The 18,504-nt window shown below is 33.5% G+C and overlaps 1 protein-coding gene across 3 annotated transcripts in view; it reads right to left on the reverse strand.

The window, feature by feature from the left end:
• Nucleotides 1–226: 226 nt before the first annotated feature.
• PTPN4 (protein tyrosine phosphatase non-receptor type 4) overlaps nucleotides 227–18,504 on the reverse strand; it is a 208,224-nt gene continuing 189,946 nt past the window's right edge. For all 3 annotated transcript variants that reach the window (XM_041739473.1, XM_041739474.1, XM_041739475.1), the window contains 4 exons: nucleotides 17,562–17,690; nucleotides 15,084–15,232; nucleotides 13,061–13,196; nucleotides 227–8,031 (listed from right to left, as the gene is read on the reverse strand). In XM_041739473.1, the coding sequence (XP_041595407.1) occupies nucleotides 7,945–8,031; nucleotides 13,061–13,196; nucleotides 15,084–15,232; nucleotides 17,562–17,690 (501 nt within the window). In that variant the 3' untranslated portion in view covers nucleotides 227–7,944. The remainder of the gene's footprint in view (nucleotides 8,032–13,060; nucleotides 13,197–15,083; nucleotides 15,233–17,561; nucleotides 17,691–18,504) is intronic.

An 18,504-nucleotide genomic window follows, 5' to 3' on the forward strand; every position in this document is an offset into this window, starting at 1 on the left:
GGTCCTAGTGAAGGAGTACTTCCTCATTCTTTAATCCTCTAAATCTCTTTAAGTTCCTTATTTAATAATTCTCCCACCCCTCCCCAGAAACAGCCACCAGTGAATCAGGAATTCTAGAAAAACATTGCTCTTAGCTTTCTCCCAGGCCCTTCTCATCACCCATTAATGAATGTAATCATTGTTAGAAAAGCTCAACAACAAAAAATAATCTTCAAAACTCCTACACTTTAAATTACTAAAGCACATCTTTATTTTGCAATTGAACAATTAAAGTCACAGCTAGAGTTTTTTCACGTTTGTACCTGAACAACTATTTCTCAATCAAAAAAATGAAATATGGTCAACAAATATGTGTAATAGTATTTCACATCACATAAATCGCTCTTAGGACTAAACAGTTTTAATGCAAATCGGCATTTTTATCCTCTCTGTTAGTATTCATAGATTTTTTTTTTTACATGAATGAACTGCAGGAATTCTAATTTTTCACTGAAATTAAGACAAATACAGAAGGCCTTTCAAGCATACAGTAAGCTGCATTGACAGATGCAGAGTATGATTTCAAATTATCCAGTATTGACCAAATTCAAGCTTACACATTTTAAATAAACCCTAAGTTTCTTTACCTCTTATTTATGGAAACAAAGGATATGGAAAGAGCTATTTTTGAGAAATGGGGGGAAGAGCTACTAGTTCAGTATTATCAAACGTGAAATGACAGCAGAAATGCAAAACTATATTTTAATTACGAAATAAACTAGACTTTTAACTAAGTGACTTTCGCCCTTCCTATTTACATATAGCACCTGTTACAAGAAAAAAAAAAATCCCAAATACACCCTCTACATAGAAATATTTGTAAAACTACTACTTAAAAATACCACTAATGAGTATATAGCAAATTATCTGTCCTAAAATTAAGCCTACACTGTAGAAAATAAAGACTAGCTTTTCTCATTTGAAAAGATTACAATATGGATTGTAATTGCAATGTCCTGATGCTCTAAGAACACTGGGTTGGACAGTTTTTATTTTTTTAAGCACATATATTCTAATGATAGAAAACAAAAACAGCTTAATGTAAACTGTTTTTAGTGTCTTAAATCCTGACCCTTGACAAGTACATTGTGTCAGGACTTTGCCCTCTTCAACTTACTTGTGGTGCAGTATTAACTTAACCCCTACCAATGACTTAAAATCACATAAATGGGTTTCCAAATATTCATGTAATGTACAAAAAAATGCAAAGCAGAAATGATTACTGTAAACCAAACCTGGTTGAAGCTAGCTGAGCGAACTCAGATTACAAAACAGTCAACTGGGTAGTCTTTACTAAATAAATTACAGAAAAGTGGCAAAGCTAAAATCATACAAGTTGCCTTTTAAATATCAAAAGATCAAGAGATCATTGTAAAGCATTTTACTTGGGTCCAATCCAATGAGCTCTACATACTAATTCATTAGGTTTTCCATATTTACAAAACTCCTAGATTTTATTTTTAAATGTATAAATTAAGTCAGTAGTAAGCATGAAATAAAGTGCTACTATTTAAAATTCAAGAAATCCGTTTCAGCATTGAAATTTGACCTACTCTACAGGATACAAGACTGGATAATCTTGTGAATTCACCAAAGGATTGGAAAAGATGGGTGCCAGATAATCCCAGAACTGGACTGATTATTTTCTTGCCAGGAAAGGTAAAAAAAACTGTTAACATAACTCAGGAGTAAAAATCAAAAAGGTTTTAAATAAAAGGTAAAATGGGCTCAATTGTGACAAATGGATTTGGGGAAATCAGAGGTCAGCACCTATTTGTGTCTAAGATTGTAAACTGGGCTGATCCTCCTGGACTTTATGGTGACTATTTCATTTAGCAAGGTGGCATTTCAGTTATCATAATATTTGCTAAATTTAGGAAATTCTAAGGGTTGATGGAGCCCGATATTAATCTCAACTATAGTTAAACAGTTGTTCAGGGTATTTACTTCACAAAGACTACTATGAAATGAAATCAATGATTTATAAAAGTTGGAGGAATGGGAGAACTCAAAATAATGAAGGCCCCATTACGTCGAGTTTAAGGAGTGGTAAATAATAAATACTACCCTTTAAAGAGACTGTTGAACAAATTAAATATGCCTAAAAGAGGACTAAAAATGTAGGGTTTTGTTGTCATTCGTCGGAATCAATGAACTCTTAAGCATCTAAGACACCACTGTTACAAGTCAGAACTGGACCGAGTGGTCTCATCTGTCCAAGATACGGATAATAAAAAGGCAAAATTACTTGTCAGGGGCCTCTGCACATATTTACTGTAGTAAATCAGAGGCACAGATTTCTGGCTTCACTAAAGTCACACTCACAACGATGTCCTCATTTGTGGCTGCCACAGTGACAATGCCTGAGAACTTTCCTTCATGGTAAACACATGCAGCAGAATGTTTACCCTCACACAAAAACACCCTTCCACACTCCAGAAGTCTACAAGTATTTTACACTTAAAAATAGCACAAATTTTCTTGAAATTTTCTGTTCTAGAGCTAAAATAAAACAAAGTGAAAAAGAATGTACATTATATTTGAAATATGCTTCAGTAACGACTGCTCATTTATAATGAAAATTACATTTTTCTTCTAAAGTTGCATTTTATATAATTAAATAGAATACACTTCCTTTCCTTTCTTCCACTCCCTTGCCGATTTTTTTGACAGAGTATCCTTAGAATCAAGTCATAATTCTAGTAACATTTCAAAGATACATTCATTCTTTTACAGCATGAAAGACATACAAATATCATTTGTTTTACACAATGAAGTAAAAGAAGTTACCAGTTTCAATCTCTTGTCCATAGAAAAATATTTTCTGTATCATTTACACAACAGTAAGTAGGAAAATTCTACAGTGCTTAACTGAAACTTTTATGAGCACAAGGCTTTTAAACATTTTCATTCTTTTATTGGAAATTTAAAAGGTTTTAGGAAGTTAAACATTAGGACTTCCAACTAAAATTGTAGTCTTTAACTTGCAATATTGCTAATATCTCTCACTTTGAAAATTAAAAAATAATATACGGTTTTCTCCTTTATGCATGGAACCACTTCTACTCAATGTTGATGGATTGCACCCCAGTAGATACCTCTTCTGGCTGCCCATTTAGCTTGGATTGCTAAAGTAAAAATAACAATTGACTATAAAAGTTTAGAAGTCAGCAGTAAATTGCAGTAGAAAAAAATAACTGCAGTAGAAAAACATACAAATAGCAGCAAATTTAGAAATGGAAACAGAAAAAACTATTTGGTGTCTACCCAGGACAATTTCACCAACCTTATGAAGTTATGTCTAATTTCTGACTGATAGAGGACTTGTTTTGGACACCGAAAAAGGCTTGCTGTACTAATTGCTACTAAGAATAAATGAAAAAAAAAATGAAGTTGGAAAAAAGGAATAAATTAAGTCGGTAATAAAAAATTATGTTGATAATAGTTGTAGACATTGTAAAGTAAGCTGAACCTCAAAAATACATTTTAGGAGTTAATTTCATGGGCTCTGTATAAAATGGCTGAACTTATCTATTAGCAGTTAGCTCGCAAAAATGTTTTATTATTATGTAAATTCCTTTGTAGCTATACAATTCACTAAGAAATTTATAAACAATTTCTATAACTTATGTTGTGATCACACTAAGACACCAATAAATCTTTGCCATTAGATCATCAATTCTGATATTTGAGAAAATGCAGTGAGTGAGGTTTAATAACATAACTGTTTTACTTGGAGGAAATGATACACACACAAAAATGACCGCAGAAATTGTGGTTGGACAGCTAAAGCAAATGTGGGAAGTAAGCAATAATAATGTAGCTACTTTGTTGATATGGCATAAAAGCCAGCTGTGACATAATCCATCTTTTTCATGTCATATTATTGAGATGTTTACTTCAACAAATATTTACCATAATGTATTTACTCTAAAAGACTTAAATGTAAATTCACCTAAACTACAAAATAAAAGAGATGTAAACATATCCCACCTTATTGTGGTATAAATAATTTTTATGAATTCAAAACTACTTTGGCAACCTTACTATCAGAATATCTTAAATATTCAAAACACAGGTATTAAATAGAACATTGTTAAAAATCGTTTCTTTCTCTCTTCCTGATAAGATTATAAAATAAGTAATGCTTTAATTCTACCACATTATGAACATAAATTATTTGATTATAAGTGGACATATATTCTAAATCCTAGTTCTATGTTTTAAGTGCTTTAAAAATTAGTCTTCTAATTGACTTTTCAGAATGTTTTCATACTGCATGTGTATCAGCCTAAATACTTTACAAAAGTTTATGCTCTATCAGGGAAGCATGACTAGCAAACTGAGTCAGGGTCCTAATTAGGAACACCTTTTAAAGCCTATTTATTTTCTAAATTAAGCAACATCCTCTAAGGTCATCATAGTTATTAAGTGAAAACACTGCCTGAGTATAATTCTTGAGGTGAAACAGACTAAAATTCACAAGAATTTATGATACTCATATATGTTTCCTAAAATAATAGGAGGAGGTGAGTTTAGATAAAATCATTCAAATTCCTTTCAGCTCTCAAGTTAGCGTATTTCTAAAGCAGACAGGAGACTTTTGCTCAAATACCTGATTAGATCTGATCAGACCTTCCAACAGATTTTAAACAACTCTATAGTTAAAATAATTCTTCACCCCTCGTTAGTATCAGCCTTTATAAAACACACAAATATATAAACACACTAAAGTGTATATATTAGTACCTGAAACCTTCAATCAACTGTCTTAATGGCTTACCATACCTCTATGTTTGAAGTCAGTTTTTATATATAAATTTTCTCTTTACTCTTAATCAAAACGATTAGCCCCTTACCCCCTTCATACTTGTGCTAGCAGGCCACACAAAGGAAGTTATTTCTTACACCATTTAGTTGGCCTCTATTTTGAATGGATGCGGTTGTTTAACAAATACTACCAATTCTTCTTGTGAATGTAAAGTCTATTCCAAAATATTCCTCATGCTATGTACATAGTGCTAACACGAATCTGATGCTCAATAAAACATTTGAAATGAACATGGTAAAACCATCTTAAATCAGAGAGGAAAGGTTTTCACAAACATTTGTTAGCATTTACGAAGCCCCTTGATTCACCAATTCCTATTTCCACTTGTGAGAATAACAGTCTGCATTGATTTCTAGAGTGTGTTGGAGGGGGAGATGAGAGAATAGGGGAGTTAGGGAAGGAGGGCAAGAGTAGTTCAGATACAAGAAATTTGACATTTTATTATACAATATTATACCAATATAAATGGAATCTAGAACTACTTGGCATATTAAAGCTAGGATTATTCCTAGAACCTTATGTAGATTGATAAACAGGTTAGAAAATTCTTAGGTATAATGGATAAAGTCTTATCTGTTTGGTAAACAGAAAAGTATAATTAGCATATCCATTTGAAGAAGCTGTGAAGGATAATTTATTTTAAATTTAAGACCCTAATAAAAATGTCTTTAAAAAAGGATCTATACATAAAAATACCGACAGAGAGTAGCTCCCAGAGGAAAAATCCATATGTGAGAAATTTAAGTGTGATTCTGAACTTCTTATATTTATCATTTAAAGACTGGAATAATGATTAAAAAAGGCAGCAATGTTCATTGCCAACAAATTATTAGAGCTTATCTCAGAAGTGTAAACAAAGCTGTACGTTAAAGAATATACCACCCATGATATTTATTTGTTTATATCTATATAACTGTATCTTTTTAATCTATGGTTGTCATATTCTGTCCATACAGTTAGAACAGATTTTCTTTTTAATTCAGGTAAAAACTGTCAAACAGTTATTAATTACGTAGACTCCCAACATGATTTTACTTGTTCACTTTTCAACTTACCATGATATCATATAGCAGCCTAAATTATATTTATCTGTTGGTAGAGAATGGAATGTTCAATTAAGACTATAGTTATTTACTAATTTATACTGTCTTGGCTGGGAAATACAGGGATAAGAGAATTTCTGACATAATGTTTGTTACTTTTCTCTTCAAAGATTAATATATTTAAATATAATAATTTGGTATCTTGGCTATTAATGTTTAGGACTTAACTTCCTAAAATTTATTATTATGGATTCTGAATATTTGAAATAACATCATTTCAATTACATTGAAGATTTTTTTCTCCCCTCTCATACTAAATGGCATTCCAAAATATCTACTATTCAATTCTAAGTTTTATCAAGACTACACAGAAGTATTCAGAAATCACTAGGAAATGAATCTTTTTTAACCAAAATTCATATAAAATGTGTACTTTAACATTTCAATAAGTGAGCAAATTTCCACTTATAATAAAACTGGGCAATTTTAACATTCTCTCTCTCCATAGACTTAAAAAAAATCCTGACAAGGAAAATATACACATCCTTAAAGGGAATCAGATCTTCTATCAGGATGGACAATCAAAACTCTCCATATTAACATGCTTATAACTTAATAAGTATATATGAACTGGAGTAATTTAATTATATGTGAAAATTACAACAAAACCCTCATTTCAGTTATTGAGGGATTAGATTTAAAAATAAGTAACATTTTATTCCTTGTTTGAAGTATCCCAACCAACAGACCAGAGTGAACAAAACTTGAAGTGAACTGAAATGAATGCTTTAGAGTAATAATTTAAACACTGATAGAAATAAATCACAATGAACTGTTCTAACTTTAGCTGAAAATATTAATATGTTTAACTTTAATATGCATATTAGAGACATATGGCATATTAGGTGCCATTCCTAAAGTTAGGGATAAAATAAATAGAAAATTTGATTAATAAAGCATCTTTTGACTCGAGCTGCTAAACTGTAACCCTTGTGTCCCCCGGGAAAGGAATGTGCAGATTTTCAATAATTCCGTAGCAGCAGTGCACTCACTCAGTAGGACGCAAATCATCTTTTTTTTCTTGTGGCAAAATACAGGAATTGAGTAAGAAATAATTTCCATACCCTTTTTTGAATGCGTAACTCTTCATACAGAAGCTATGTTTTAAAATGTGAACTGATTCAAAATGCATACAAATGTAAATGTACAATATACATATATATACCTCCTAGTGGGGTCAAATGAGTGCCTTTTCATCAGACATACAAAGATGTCTCAAGGCACTTAAGGGGTTAAGACACAATGCATGCATTCCTTTACATCAAGAATGTGAAATCACATGATTTGGAATAAGCCAACCTTATGATAAATATAAGTTACATTATTAAATTCAAGAAAATCTGTAGATTCATATTTATACTTTCTATAAGATGCTGGTAAATGGACAATGTGCAGCATTTCCTGGGAAAAGCAAATTCCATCTTTCTTCTCATGAACAGCAGGTCTCTACAGGGGGAGTACAGGGAAAGATGTGCTGCATCCATAGGCAGTGTATTGGCTAATATTGAGAATGATATTGCTAAAATTTAAAAAATAAAAATCTGGTAACCAGTATAGTAATAAGTACATGAATCACTGGGAAACACCAGAGCTGACTCCTGATGTTTACTTCTTTTTGCTTTCAAGATACAGATGTATAACAGAGATGATGAGAATTCTGAGCCTTGTTTGTGGCAATTCTACCAGAAGGGGACTGCATGGCACCACCACAAATTTCATAAATTACCCTGAACATACTCAGTTATTCACTATTTGTTCGGAGCAAAGCATGAAATAGTCTTCAAACACGTGAATTACAGATTTTGAGAGAGTAACATTTTCTTAAACATAAAGTGCAACAGTGCTGAAGTTTTCAGTTTTTGTTAGTTCTTCATTTGTTTTGTCTAAATGCCATTTCCTGCAAGCAGAATTATGGCACAGTGAATATAACAGAAAGCAATCTTCTGACACATGTCCCAGACTTTTGCTTTCTTATTTATTTGATGATGTCGTTAAGGGTTTAACAAATCCTTCTTCATAAACTTTCAAAATAGCTTCACAAACAAATCTGTATTGACTCTGAAAAATAGAAATAATAGAATTGATCAGAAAAACTTGGCTTGCTTATAAAAGAAAGGCAAAGTAAAACTGCACAGAGATACCATTTTTCACCAACAGAATGGCAAAAAATAAAAAAGTCTGACAACATATTTTGTTGGCAACACTCATACATTGCTAATAGGGATGTTAAATACTACATTTGGCAGCATCTAATAAAATCACATTAATTTACCTTTCACCCAGCAATCCCACTTCTGGGAATCTATCCAAAGATAAACTAGAAAAAGAAATTGAAAATATACATTCATAAATAAGGCTATTTGCTGCTAGATTATTTATAATAATGAAGGGTAGGGACAATTTAAATGGCTATCAGGAAGGGCCTAGGTGACTAATGAGTGGCATGTTTTTACAGGAGAATATGATGTGGTGGAGGGTTGGGAGGGTAAGGAATGAAAGTCTACAGATTGCTATAAAGTAATTTCAGAATACCTTGTTAAGTCAAAATAGCAAGGCAAAGAAAAGTGCACACAATATATTCTTTTTATAAAAGAAAAGGGGCACGGGATGCCCGCGTGGCTCAGTGGTTGAGCATCTGCCTTTGGCTCAGGGCGTGATCCTGGAGTCCTGGGATTGAGTTCCGCATCAGGCTGCCTACAAGGAGTCTCCCTCTGTCTATGTCTCTGCCTCTATCTCTGTGTCTCTCATGAATAAATAAATAAAATCTTTAAAACAAAGATTTTAAACAAATCTTTAAAATAAAACAAACAAGAGTATGAGGTCACCACTGAAAGAGGCAAGTGAATTCATTATATTGGAAGTGTTTATCTTGCTTTTCTCATACTGCCTGTATGCAACTGTTTAACCAACAGCTGATGAGAAGTTTCTCTTTAAAGAAGTATTCCAGTTAATAAATATAGAAGGAATAACACACTATCATCATTCTTCAAGCCCTGAAAGTTAATGATGCAGGCACTGACCACCCAAAGCTACTATCAACCTAAAAAAGAAAGACAATCAGACATTAAGTGCCTCTTGAAAGAATAGAATACCACCTAATTTGTTCAAGTCTATAGATCCATTCACCACTTTTAGGAAATATAGAGAATACTCAGTTTGCTCATCAAATAAATTGCAAGAAAAAAGAAAAGAGACATAGGAAGAAGTGACAGATTAAAAGAGATTTAGTACATAAACCAATCAAAATTTGTGAACTCTATCTGAATCCAGACTGGTTTTACCACTTTATTTAACATTGTATGGAAGCTTTTAGTCAGGCACCTGAGCAAAATAAGAAAAGGAAAAGAAACAAAAGGCATCTAACCTAGTAAGGAAGGAGTAAACTATCTTTATTTGCAGATAACATCTTGTATATAGAAAATACTACGGAATCCACTTTCACACATAAAATACTATTAGAATTATTAAATGATTTCAACAAGGTTGCAGGATACATAATCGACGAACAAAATTTTATTTCTATACCCAAGCAATGTATACTCCAAAAATGAAATGAAGAAAACATTTTCCCTTAAAATAGCACCAAAAAGACTTTAAAAAATTAAGAGTAAATTTGACAAAAGAAGTGAAAGACTTGCACACTGAAAGCTATAACACATCACTCAAAAAGATCAAAGAAGACATAAATAAATGAAAAGACATTTTGTGTTCTTGGTTTGGAAGATGGAATAGCATTAAGATGGCAACACTCTCCAAAAAGATAGATAGATTTAATGCAATCCATGTCTTACTTTTTTTATGGAGAGAACAAATGAATTCTAAAATTCATACGGAAATGCAAGGACTCCAAATAGTCAAAACAGTCTTGAAAAAGAGGAACAGAGTTGGGAGAGTTACATTTCCTGACTTCAAATTTTATTACAAAACTGCGGTAATTAAGACAGTATGGTATTAGTATAACAAAAGGCATACAAATCAATGGAATAGAACTGAAAATCCAGAAATACACCCTCATATTTGTGGTCAACTGATTTTTGATGAAGGGCACAGAGACAAGAAAGAGTGGTCTTTTCAACAAATGAAGCTGAGATAACTGGACATTCACATGGAGGAGAATGAAACTGGAACTCTACCTCAAACCATATGTAAAAATTAACTCAAAAGAAATCAGGCACATATATGGGATAGACTATAAAACTTTTGGAAGAAAACAGGAATAAACTTTTGCGATCTTGAGTTTAGGCAATGATTTCTTAGATATGACACCAAAAGCATATATGATTTAAAAATATAAACTGGACTTCATCAAAATTAAAAACTTCTGTGCTACAAATTACTGAATCAAAGAAGTGAAAGAATAGTGTGGAAGAACAGAATTGCAAAAGAGATCCACAAGATACTTGTATTCAGAAAATATAGAGAACTCTGACAATTCAACAATAAAATGACAAAACAAAAACAAAAACAAACTGGAAAAAGGGCAAGGGGCAACCTGGCTGGCTCAGTTGGTAATAGAGTGAGCAACTCTTGATCTCAGGGTTGTAAGTTTGAGTCCCATGTTGGGTAGAGAGATTACTTAAAAATAAAATCTTTTTTTTTTTTTTTAAGATTTTATTTATTTATTCATGAGAGACACAGAGAGAAAGAAAGAGGCAGAGAGACAGGCAGAGGGAGAAGCAGGCTCCACGGAGGGAGCCTGATGTGGGACTAGATCCGGGGACTCCAGGATCATGCCCTGTGCCAAAGACAGGTGCTAAATTGCTGAGCCACCCAGGGATCCCTAAAATAATAAAATCTTAACGAGCAAAAGATTTGAACAGATCGTTCTCAAAAGATATACAAATAAATGACCAATAAACACATGAAAAAATGCTTGATATCATTAGTTATTAGAGAAATGCAAATCAAAACTACAAGATGCCACTTTATGTTCAGCAGGATGGCTAAATTAGAAAAAAGACAAAGGTGCCTGGCTGGCTCAGTCAGTGGAACATGTGACCCTTGATCTCTGGGTTGTGAGTTCAAGCCCCATGCTGGTGTAGAGATTACTTAAAATTAAAAAAAAAAAAAAAAAAAAAAAGATAGTAATAGAGTTGACAATAACGTGGAGAAAATGGAACCCTCATACACTATCAGTGGAATTGCAAAATGGTGTAGCCACTTTGGAAATAGTCTGGCAGTTCCTCAAAAGGATTAACAGTTACCATATGACAGGAATTCATTTTCTGGGTATATACCCAAGAAAAATGAAAACATATTCACACAAAAACATATACACAAATGTTTGTGGCACCATTATTCATAATAACAAAGAAGTTGAAATGATCTAAATGCCAATGAACAGTGGATACATAAATAAAATATGGTATCTCCATACAATGGAGTATTATTCAGCCCCCCATGGGGGGGGGGCGGAGAGCCAGCGAGCAATGAAGTACTTATATATGCTACAGAATGGGTACATCTTCCAATTACACAAAAGACAAAGTTAGGATTTCATACACATGAAAGGTACAGAACAGGCAAACCTATAGATACAGAAAGTAGATTAGCGGTTGCCTAGGGCTGGGTGGAGAGGAGGTTGGAGACTGTATGAGGGAAAATAAGTATGAGGTTTCTTTTTGGGGTGATGAAATGTTCTAAAATTTGATAGTAGTGATGGCTGCAAAACTCTGTGATTTACTAAAAATCACTGAACTGTACGCTTTTTAAAAGAGTTAATTTCATGGTATGTGAATTATATTTCATTAAAGCTGTTCTAAAATAGAAAAAGACATAATTTATATGAGACAAATGGAAATTTGAACATAGGTTATTTGGTAACACGAAGATATTATTATTAATTATACTTACATGTGATAATGGTATTATGATTTTCTTTAGAAGAAAAGCTACTCCTTATTTTGTCTAAAAATGTTTCAGTGTTTTATATTTATAGAATATTTGGTTTTCAAAAATTTTTTTAAAAATGTTTTATTTATTTATTCATGAGAAACAGAGAGAGAGAGAGAAAGAGAGAGAGAGAGAAGCAGAGACACAGGCAGAGGGAGAAGCAGGCTCCATGAAGGAAGCCTGACGCAGGACTTGATCCTGGGTCTGCAGGATCAGACCCTGGGCTGAAGGCGATGCTAAACCGCTGAGCAACCCGGGCTGCCCTATTTATAGAATATTTGTAAATAAGATGGTCTGATGTTTAGGATTTACTTCAAATACTGGTAAGTAAGTGATATAGAGGAAACAATATGGCACATGTTGTTGAGTCTCAGTACTCAACATAGTGTTCGTTTTATTGTATGGTTTATTCTTGCACATGTTTGAAATTTTCTATAATTAAAAGCTAAAAAAGTGACAAGCATTTATTAGATCATATAGGTTAATTCCCTTCAGGAACTTTATTTATTTATTTATTTATTTATTTTATTTTATTTTTTTTTCCCTTCAGGAACTTTAGTGCCACCAACAATGCTAACATTTCACCATAGCTTAATATGAAAAATAATCTTAACTCTAAAATACCTTGATTCCTCTTTTGATTCTTGGAATATAATTCAGAGTCTGTGTAGAATACAGTAAGGTAGTAGCTTAATTTCTATTATGTTTGTTGTTGCAATTCAAGTTCACAGCTGTTTCATCAATAACAGGTCTGCCAAGATTCTCCAGTCAGGGATGCTATTGTTCTTGGCATCCCCCAACTAACTAATAGAGGGAAAGTTCCTCTGTATCTGTTTAAGCACTCAAGAATTAACATGATAGGTGGTACTAATAAACATTTTCTGTAAAAACCGGGTAGTGAATATTTTAGGTTTTGCAAATCATTTGGTACCTGTTACAACTTCTCAACTCTGGTATTTTAGTGTGAGAGCAGTCACAGACAATATATAAACAAATGGACATGGCTGTATTCTAATAAAACTTTCTTTACAAAAACAACTGGCAGGACAGATTTGGCTTAGAGGCAATATTCGTGAACCTTTGTGCTAAGGGTTATTGGCTCCTGTCAGGCAATTAAGAAGATAAAAATATGGTTTGGCATAACTAAAATCATCATGTTGAGAATATACATATATACTTGAAGTACAGTACTTACAGGTGTTTGGATCATCATGGCTCGTTGATCTCTCATTGTTCTTACAATGTCTAGTGGATAAACTGGTTGATTGCATTCAATGAGACACATGGCTGTTTCCATAGTAATAAGAACCCCAGTTCTTCCAATTCCAGCACTGAAAAAGACAAAGAGCAAAGTCTCATTGATACTATTCTGTTAAACTGTTATTTGTGCAGTAAAGTACTGAAACATAATACATTAGAAGAACAATTTGATTTCATTTAGAAGTTTTATATACAAAAGTCAACTAAAAAATATTTTGAAAATTGAAAAACATTTCACACTTAATACAGAATAAATGGTTTGCATCCACTCTTCCCCACTGTTAGTTGTAAAACTGCTGCTTTAAAAGGGTTACATTTCAGTTTTTAAAATCTGAACAAGGTACACAAGCTTACTGGAGCAACCTCCTTTAAAAGGCAAAATAGGGGGATCCCTGGGTGGCGCAGCGGTTTGGCGCCTGCCTTTGGCCCAGGGCGCGATCCTGGAGACCCAGGATCGAATCCCACATCAGGCTCCCGATGCATGGAGCCTGCTTCTCCCTCTGCCTATGTCTCTGCCTTTCTCTCTCTCTCTCTCTCTCTCTCTGTGACTATCATAAATAAAAAAAAAAATAAAAAAATAAAAGGCAAAATAACAGAGAACCTAGGTGGCTCAGTCAGTTGGTTTACATCTGACTTCGGCTCAGGTCATGACCACCGGGTCCTGGGATTGAGCCCTATGTTTGGCTCCCCACTCAGTGGGGGGTTTGCTTGCCCCTCTGCCCCTCCCTCCACTTGTATGCTCTCTCAAATAAATAAATAAATAAAATCTAAAAAAAAAAATTAAATGCAAAGTAACAAAATTACAATAATAAATCATTAACAAATGGATAAAAGATAATATTTTCCACACTCAAATCAGTTTTTAAAACCAAATTTAATTTTGATTACATTTTAGAATTGTGATAGTCAAGAACAACTTTTTGAAGTATTCTCTGTGAACATAAAAGCTATAGCAGCTGTTGCAGACTTAGGATATGAAATGGCCAAATGTGTTCATCAATCCTGCCATGTTGTGTCTCAGACATTTGGTCTACAATCTGTTTTGATGATTTCAGTCAGCTCTTTAAAAAGTGCTGGAAAGTTTGAGGAGGAAGAGATACCTTTATTTATTTATTCAGAGAATTCAACACAGCTTCTGAATAAATCATTCAATAACAGAAGTGGCTAAGATAAGGAGAAGATAATTTCAGTTTCCTAATCTGGGGTCAATGGTAGTGAAAGCTGGAGTCCTTGTATTTAGCCCTTTGGAAGGCAGAACGGGGCCTGAGTATGAAACGAAGAAAGGGTAGCCTCTTGCTGTTTACCTGGAGCTCCTGGAAGTGATAGGGCCACTCCTAGAGAGGGAGAATACTTAAAAAAAAAATAAAAATAAAAAAGTCCTAGGAGGGGACACAGGGCAGGAAGGAGCACATTGCTAGGAGAAAAAAATCTAAACTTTAGGCTGCAACTGAATGCTTAGAATATTAGATTTTATCAAATCTAAGACACCATTGATTGTAAGACACCCAATGTTTGAGATGTTAAACTATGAAAAAGAGAAGCTTCTAGGAATCAGTCAGTAAAGTATTATTTTTACTTCTTATGATAAAGATTCTGACAATCACGTGTCAGAACATACCCTCTGCCTTCCAGCTTCAGATAATGTTTTAGGATCTAATTACCATAGTGATGATCACAACTTAAGGACAAAATAAAATACACACTTACTTTTATTTATTAATTTTTTAAGATTGTATTTATTCATGAGAGACACAGAAAGAAAGGCAGAGACACAGGCAGAGGGAGAAGCAGGCTCCATGCAGGGAGTCTGACATGGGGCTTGATCCCTGGTCTCCAGGATCAGGCCCTGGGCTGAAGGCAGTGCTAAACCGCTGAGCCACCTGGGCTGCCCCACACTCCCTTTTAAAAATGACATTTCAGGTCAGCTATTCAATCAAAAAAGCCAGAAAATAGAATACCTGCAATGAACAACAATTGGTTCTTCCTTGCCAGCCCTCTTATTTCGTACATGACAAACAAAATCCAGAAAGTCACTTGAATCATCAGGAACTCCATGATCAGGCCAGGCTATGTACTGGATCTGAGTGAGTTGACGACTCTCATTTTTCTAAGTATAAATGAGAAATTATGCACCTTAACTTAGGAATTATGTTTAAAATATAAATATTTGTGTCATTTTAATTTTGGAAGAAAAATAAAACAAACTATTTCCACTAGTAATGTACAAATTCAGTAAAACCCAAAATTTCCATGTGAAAGAAAGAAATCATTTTACAGAATCAGTTGAATCCATTAAGTACTGGCTACTTGGATCACTACTCTCCTTGTAACTCAATTTCTGTATTTGTAAAGTATTTTTCAGATGATAAGCAGGCAAAAATAGAGTAAGATACAGAGAAATGTTTAAAGAAAACTGAAAGAGTGTGAGGTGAACAAAAATAGTAGGGAAAAAATTTTTAATAAGAAAAGTTGGGCTAACTCTGAAAAACACAAGTGAAATAATGGAAATTAGGAAAAGAAAATCTCAAAATAAGTGTAGATTAAAAACTGGAGATCATAAAGTCAAATCAGGGTTTAATTTCTTTTTGGGAGCCAAGAGTCAGTAAAATGGAGAAAGGTATTATTGGATTTAACCGGTCAAGGCACTTAGTATTTCAGAGCCTTACTTTCTTCAACTGAAAAATAAAATAAATAAAATCTACACCTCATAGGGATAGTCTTATGTTGAAAGGATTCTATGAGAGAACCTATAAATCATCCAAACAATTATTTGGAATCATATTCTCAAAAATTGGTATCTATGGTCATTCAATACTATGAAATCTGGTTATTGTCATTTATATTAAAGGGGGCTTCCAGAAAAGACCATTAAAGTGCAAGGTAATCAAGAAAAGGACTAATGAAAGAATTCCCAAAGAGACCTCAGTCAGTATTAACCTGATAACTACATTTTCAGAAACCTATGAAAAGAATTTAAGGTATCTAATATAGGCTACTTTTGATTATTATTGTTAAAAAAAATATTTACTGGTACCAATAATTACAAGAATGGGTAATGTTAAATGGATATTTATTATGTTTTGAGGTCTATCTGTCTGTCTGTCCACTCATGCACATATGTATTTGGTATGTAAGCAATTGTATTTTCCCAAGTATATTTGTCTCAAACTTTAAAAATTAATTTGTGTCTTGGCATAGTTCTGAGGTACTCAGGGTTTGTAAAGAAAAGCCACGGTAAGTTTATTAACTCCCATAGGTAACCTATATATGGAGCATAAAGAGACTATGCTGAGGACAAAAATATTACTTTATATAGCCAATATGTAGCTTTCTTACCCATTTGGGAAAATGAAGAAATATCTTATTGACTTACCTGGTTATGTTGGACCATGAGCTACACAAGCCCTAAATTCATTCTAATGTACTCTCTAGTCCATATAAGATTTAGAAATTTTAACTTTTTATTTCTTGTAACTTAGCTATATTCAATGCCAGATTCTTTTATCATCAATCACCACAACTTCTAGCTCCTTCCCTTTGGGTCAGTAAAGCTGTTTTGCTAGGCATCTTTATTCATATTCAGGGAAGTGGAGTGGGATGGGGAGGGGGAGATGAAGCTCTCATTTCCAAAGGTTTAACCATGATGAGACAGGCATTAAGTATTCAAAGCATGTGCTATTTGCTCTTCTCTAGCAATTATTTTTTTCTTCTTCTAGCCCCCTTCAAAACCAAAGGGTGGGTACAGGGGAATAACTAGTTGCAAGCAATGAAACTGGGTGTAGTATATGTTTAACAGCCTGACAAGACTGGCAACATGCCACGCTCTACACACATTTTCCAATTGAGTTACTGAGCCATCATTTACTAATCAGTAAAAGTAGCTGCATTACTAATCCATTTCTGGCTCTGGATTTAGAAGTCAAAAGGAGTGACCCAGGTGGCAGCAGGAACTAGTAATTACAAAGCTATAATCTGTCTGCTGTCATAGTATCCTGCCTACAATCTTTTCCTTCTTAATACTGTGGAGACTGTGAAATTGTTCTCCTTTACCCTTTTACAAAAAAGGACAATAATTTGACAGCTCTCAATTATTCTTTGTATTTCCACAGATGTACTCAAATACTTTACTGCTATTACTGGCAGGAAGAAATCAAACACAACCATGGTATAATTTTTATAAAGAGGCAAAATATTAAGAGTGATAAGTATAATTTGCTAGAATCTTTTTTTACTGAGTATTCGTATTACATAGAGAAACTGAAAATACATTTTACATAGGAGAATATATGTCATAAGATCCCAAAGCATTCCAATGAAGCAAATTCAGTAGTTTTTAAATAGTATTTCCTAGTAATCAGGACTCAAAACATCTTCAGCTTTCAAAGTTTTTACCTTGAATACAACCGTTCTACTGAGTGGTTACCCTGCCTTCCTACCTCTTGGTTAAACAGTGTCATCTTCCTGAAGATATAGGCTGTGTTTCCTTCTTCTGAGTGGCAGGTGACTTGATAACATCCATAGGATGAACTTCCTGTGGGTTCTGGCCAATATTGGTGACACTTAACCTGACATCAATAGATTTAAGAAAAATATGTAATTTAGGCTCTCCAATTTTGAAAATGTTTTAATTTTTAAAAACTTCCAAGCTTACAGAAAAGTTACAAGAATATTTTGATGAACCCTCATTGATCCTTTAACCTAGATCTGCCAACTCCTAAAATTTCTTCATCATTTTTTCCTTTGTAATAATAATGTTTGGATATATTTTGAGACTGCAAATATCCTGTTTTTTTTTTTTAAATATCCTGTTTATTATTACAAGTTTTCACCCAATGTTTATTTCTTGCTTGAATCATTTACTACAAAGAAATTAGCAAATGGTGCACTAAATATGGTATTTTTAGATTTATTTATTTTTAAAGATTTTATTTATTTATTCATGACAGACACAGAGAGAGGCAAAGACATAGAAAAAGGGAGAAGCAGGATCCTCGCAGGGAACCCGATACTGGACTTGATCCCCAGACCTGGGATCATGCCTTGAACTGAAGGCAGACACTCAATCACTAAGCCATCCAGGTGTCCTGGTATTTTTAGATTTGAGGTAATGAAATCAATCTCTAACTAAAATGCCAATCCATTAATTTTCATAATGAAGATTTAAAAAAAAAAAAGTTTTACTGTCACATAATTCATGTACCATAAAATTTACCCACTTAAAGTACACAATTCAATTGTTTTCAGAACTGGGCAATCATCAGCACAATCACTTTTAGAGCATTTTTTCACTCCCCAAAGAAACCCCATATCCATTAATAATCACTGTGTGTTCCTCTATCCCAAACTGCTCTCTCACTCTGGGCCTAGGCAACCATTAAT

This window comes from Vulpes lagopus, chromosome 24, assembly GCF_018345385.1.
Source record: "Vulpes lagopus strain Blue_001 chromosome 24, ASM1834538v1, whole genome shotgun sequence".
Classification (NCBI taxonomy): Eukaryota; Metazoa; Chordata; class Mammalia; order Carnivora; family Canidae; genus Vulpes; species Vulpes lagopus.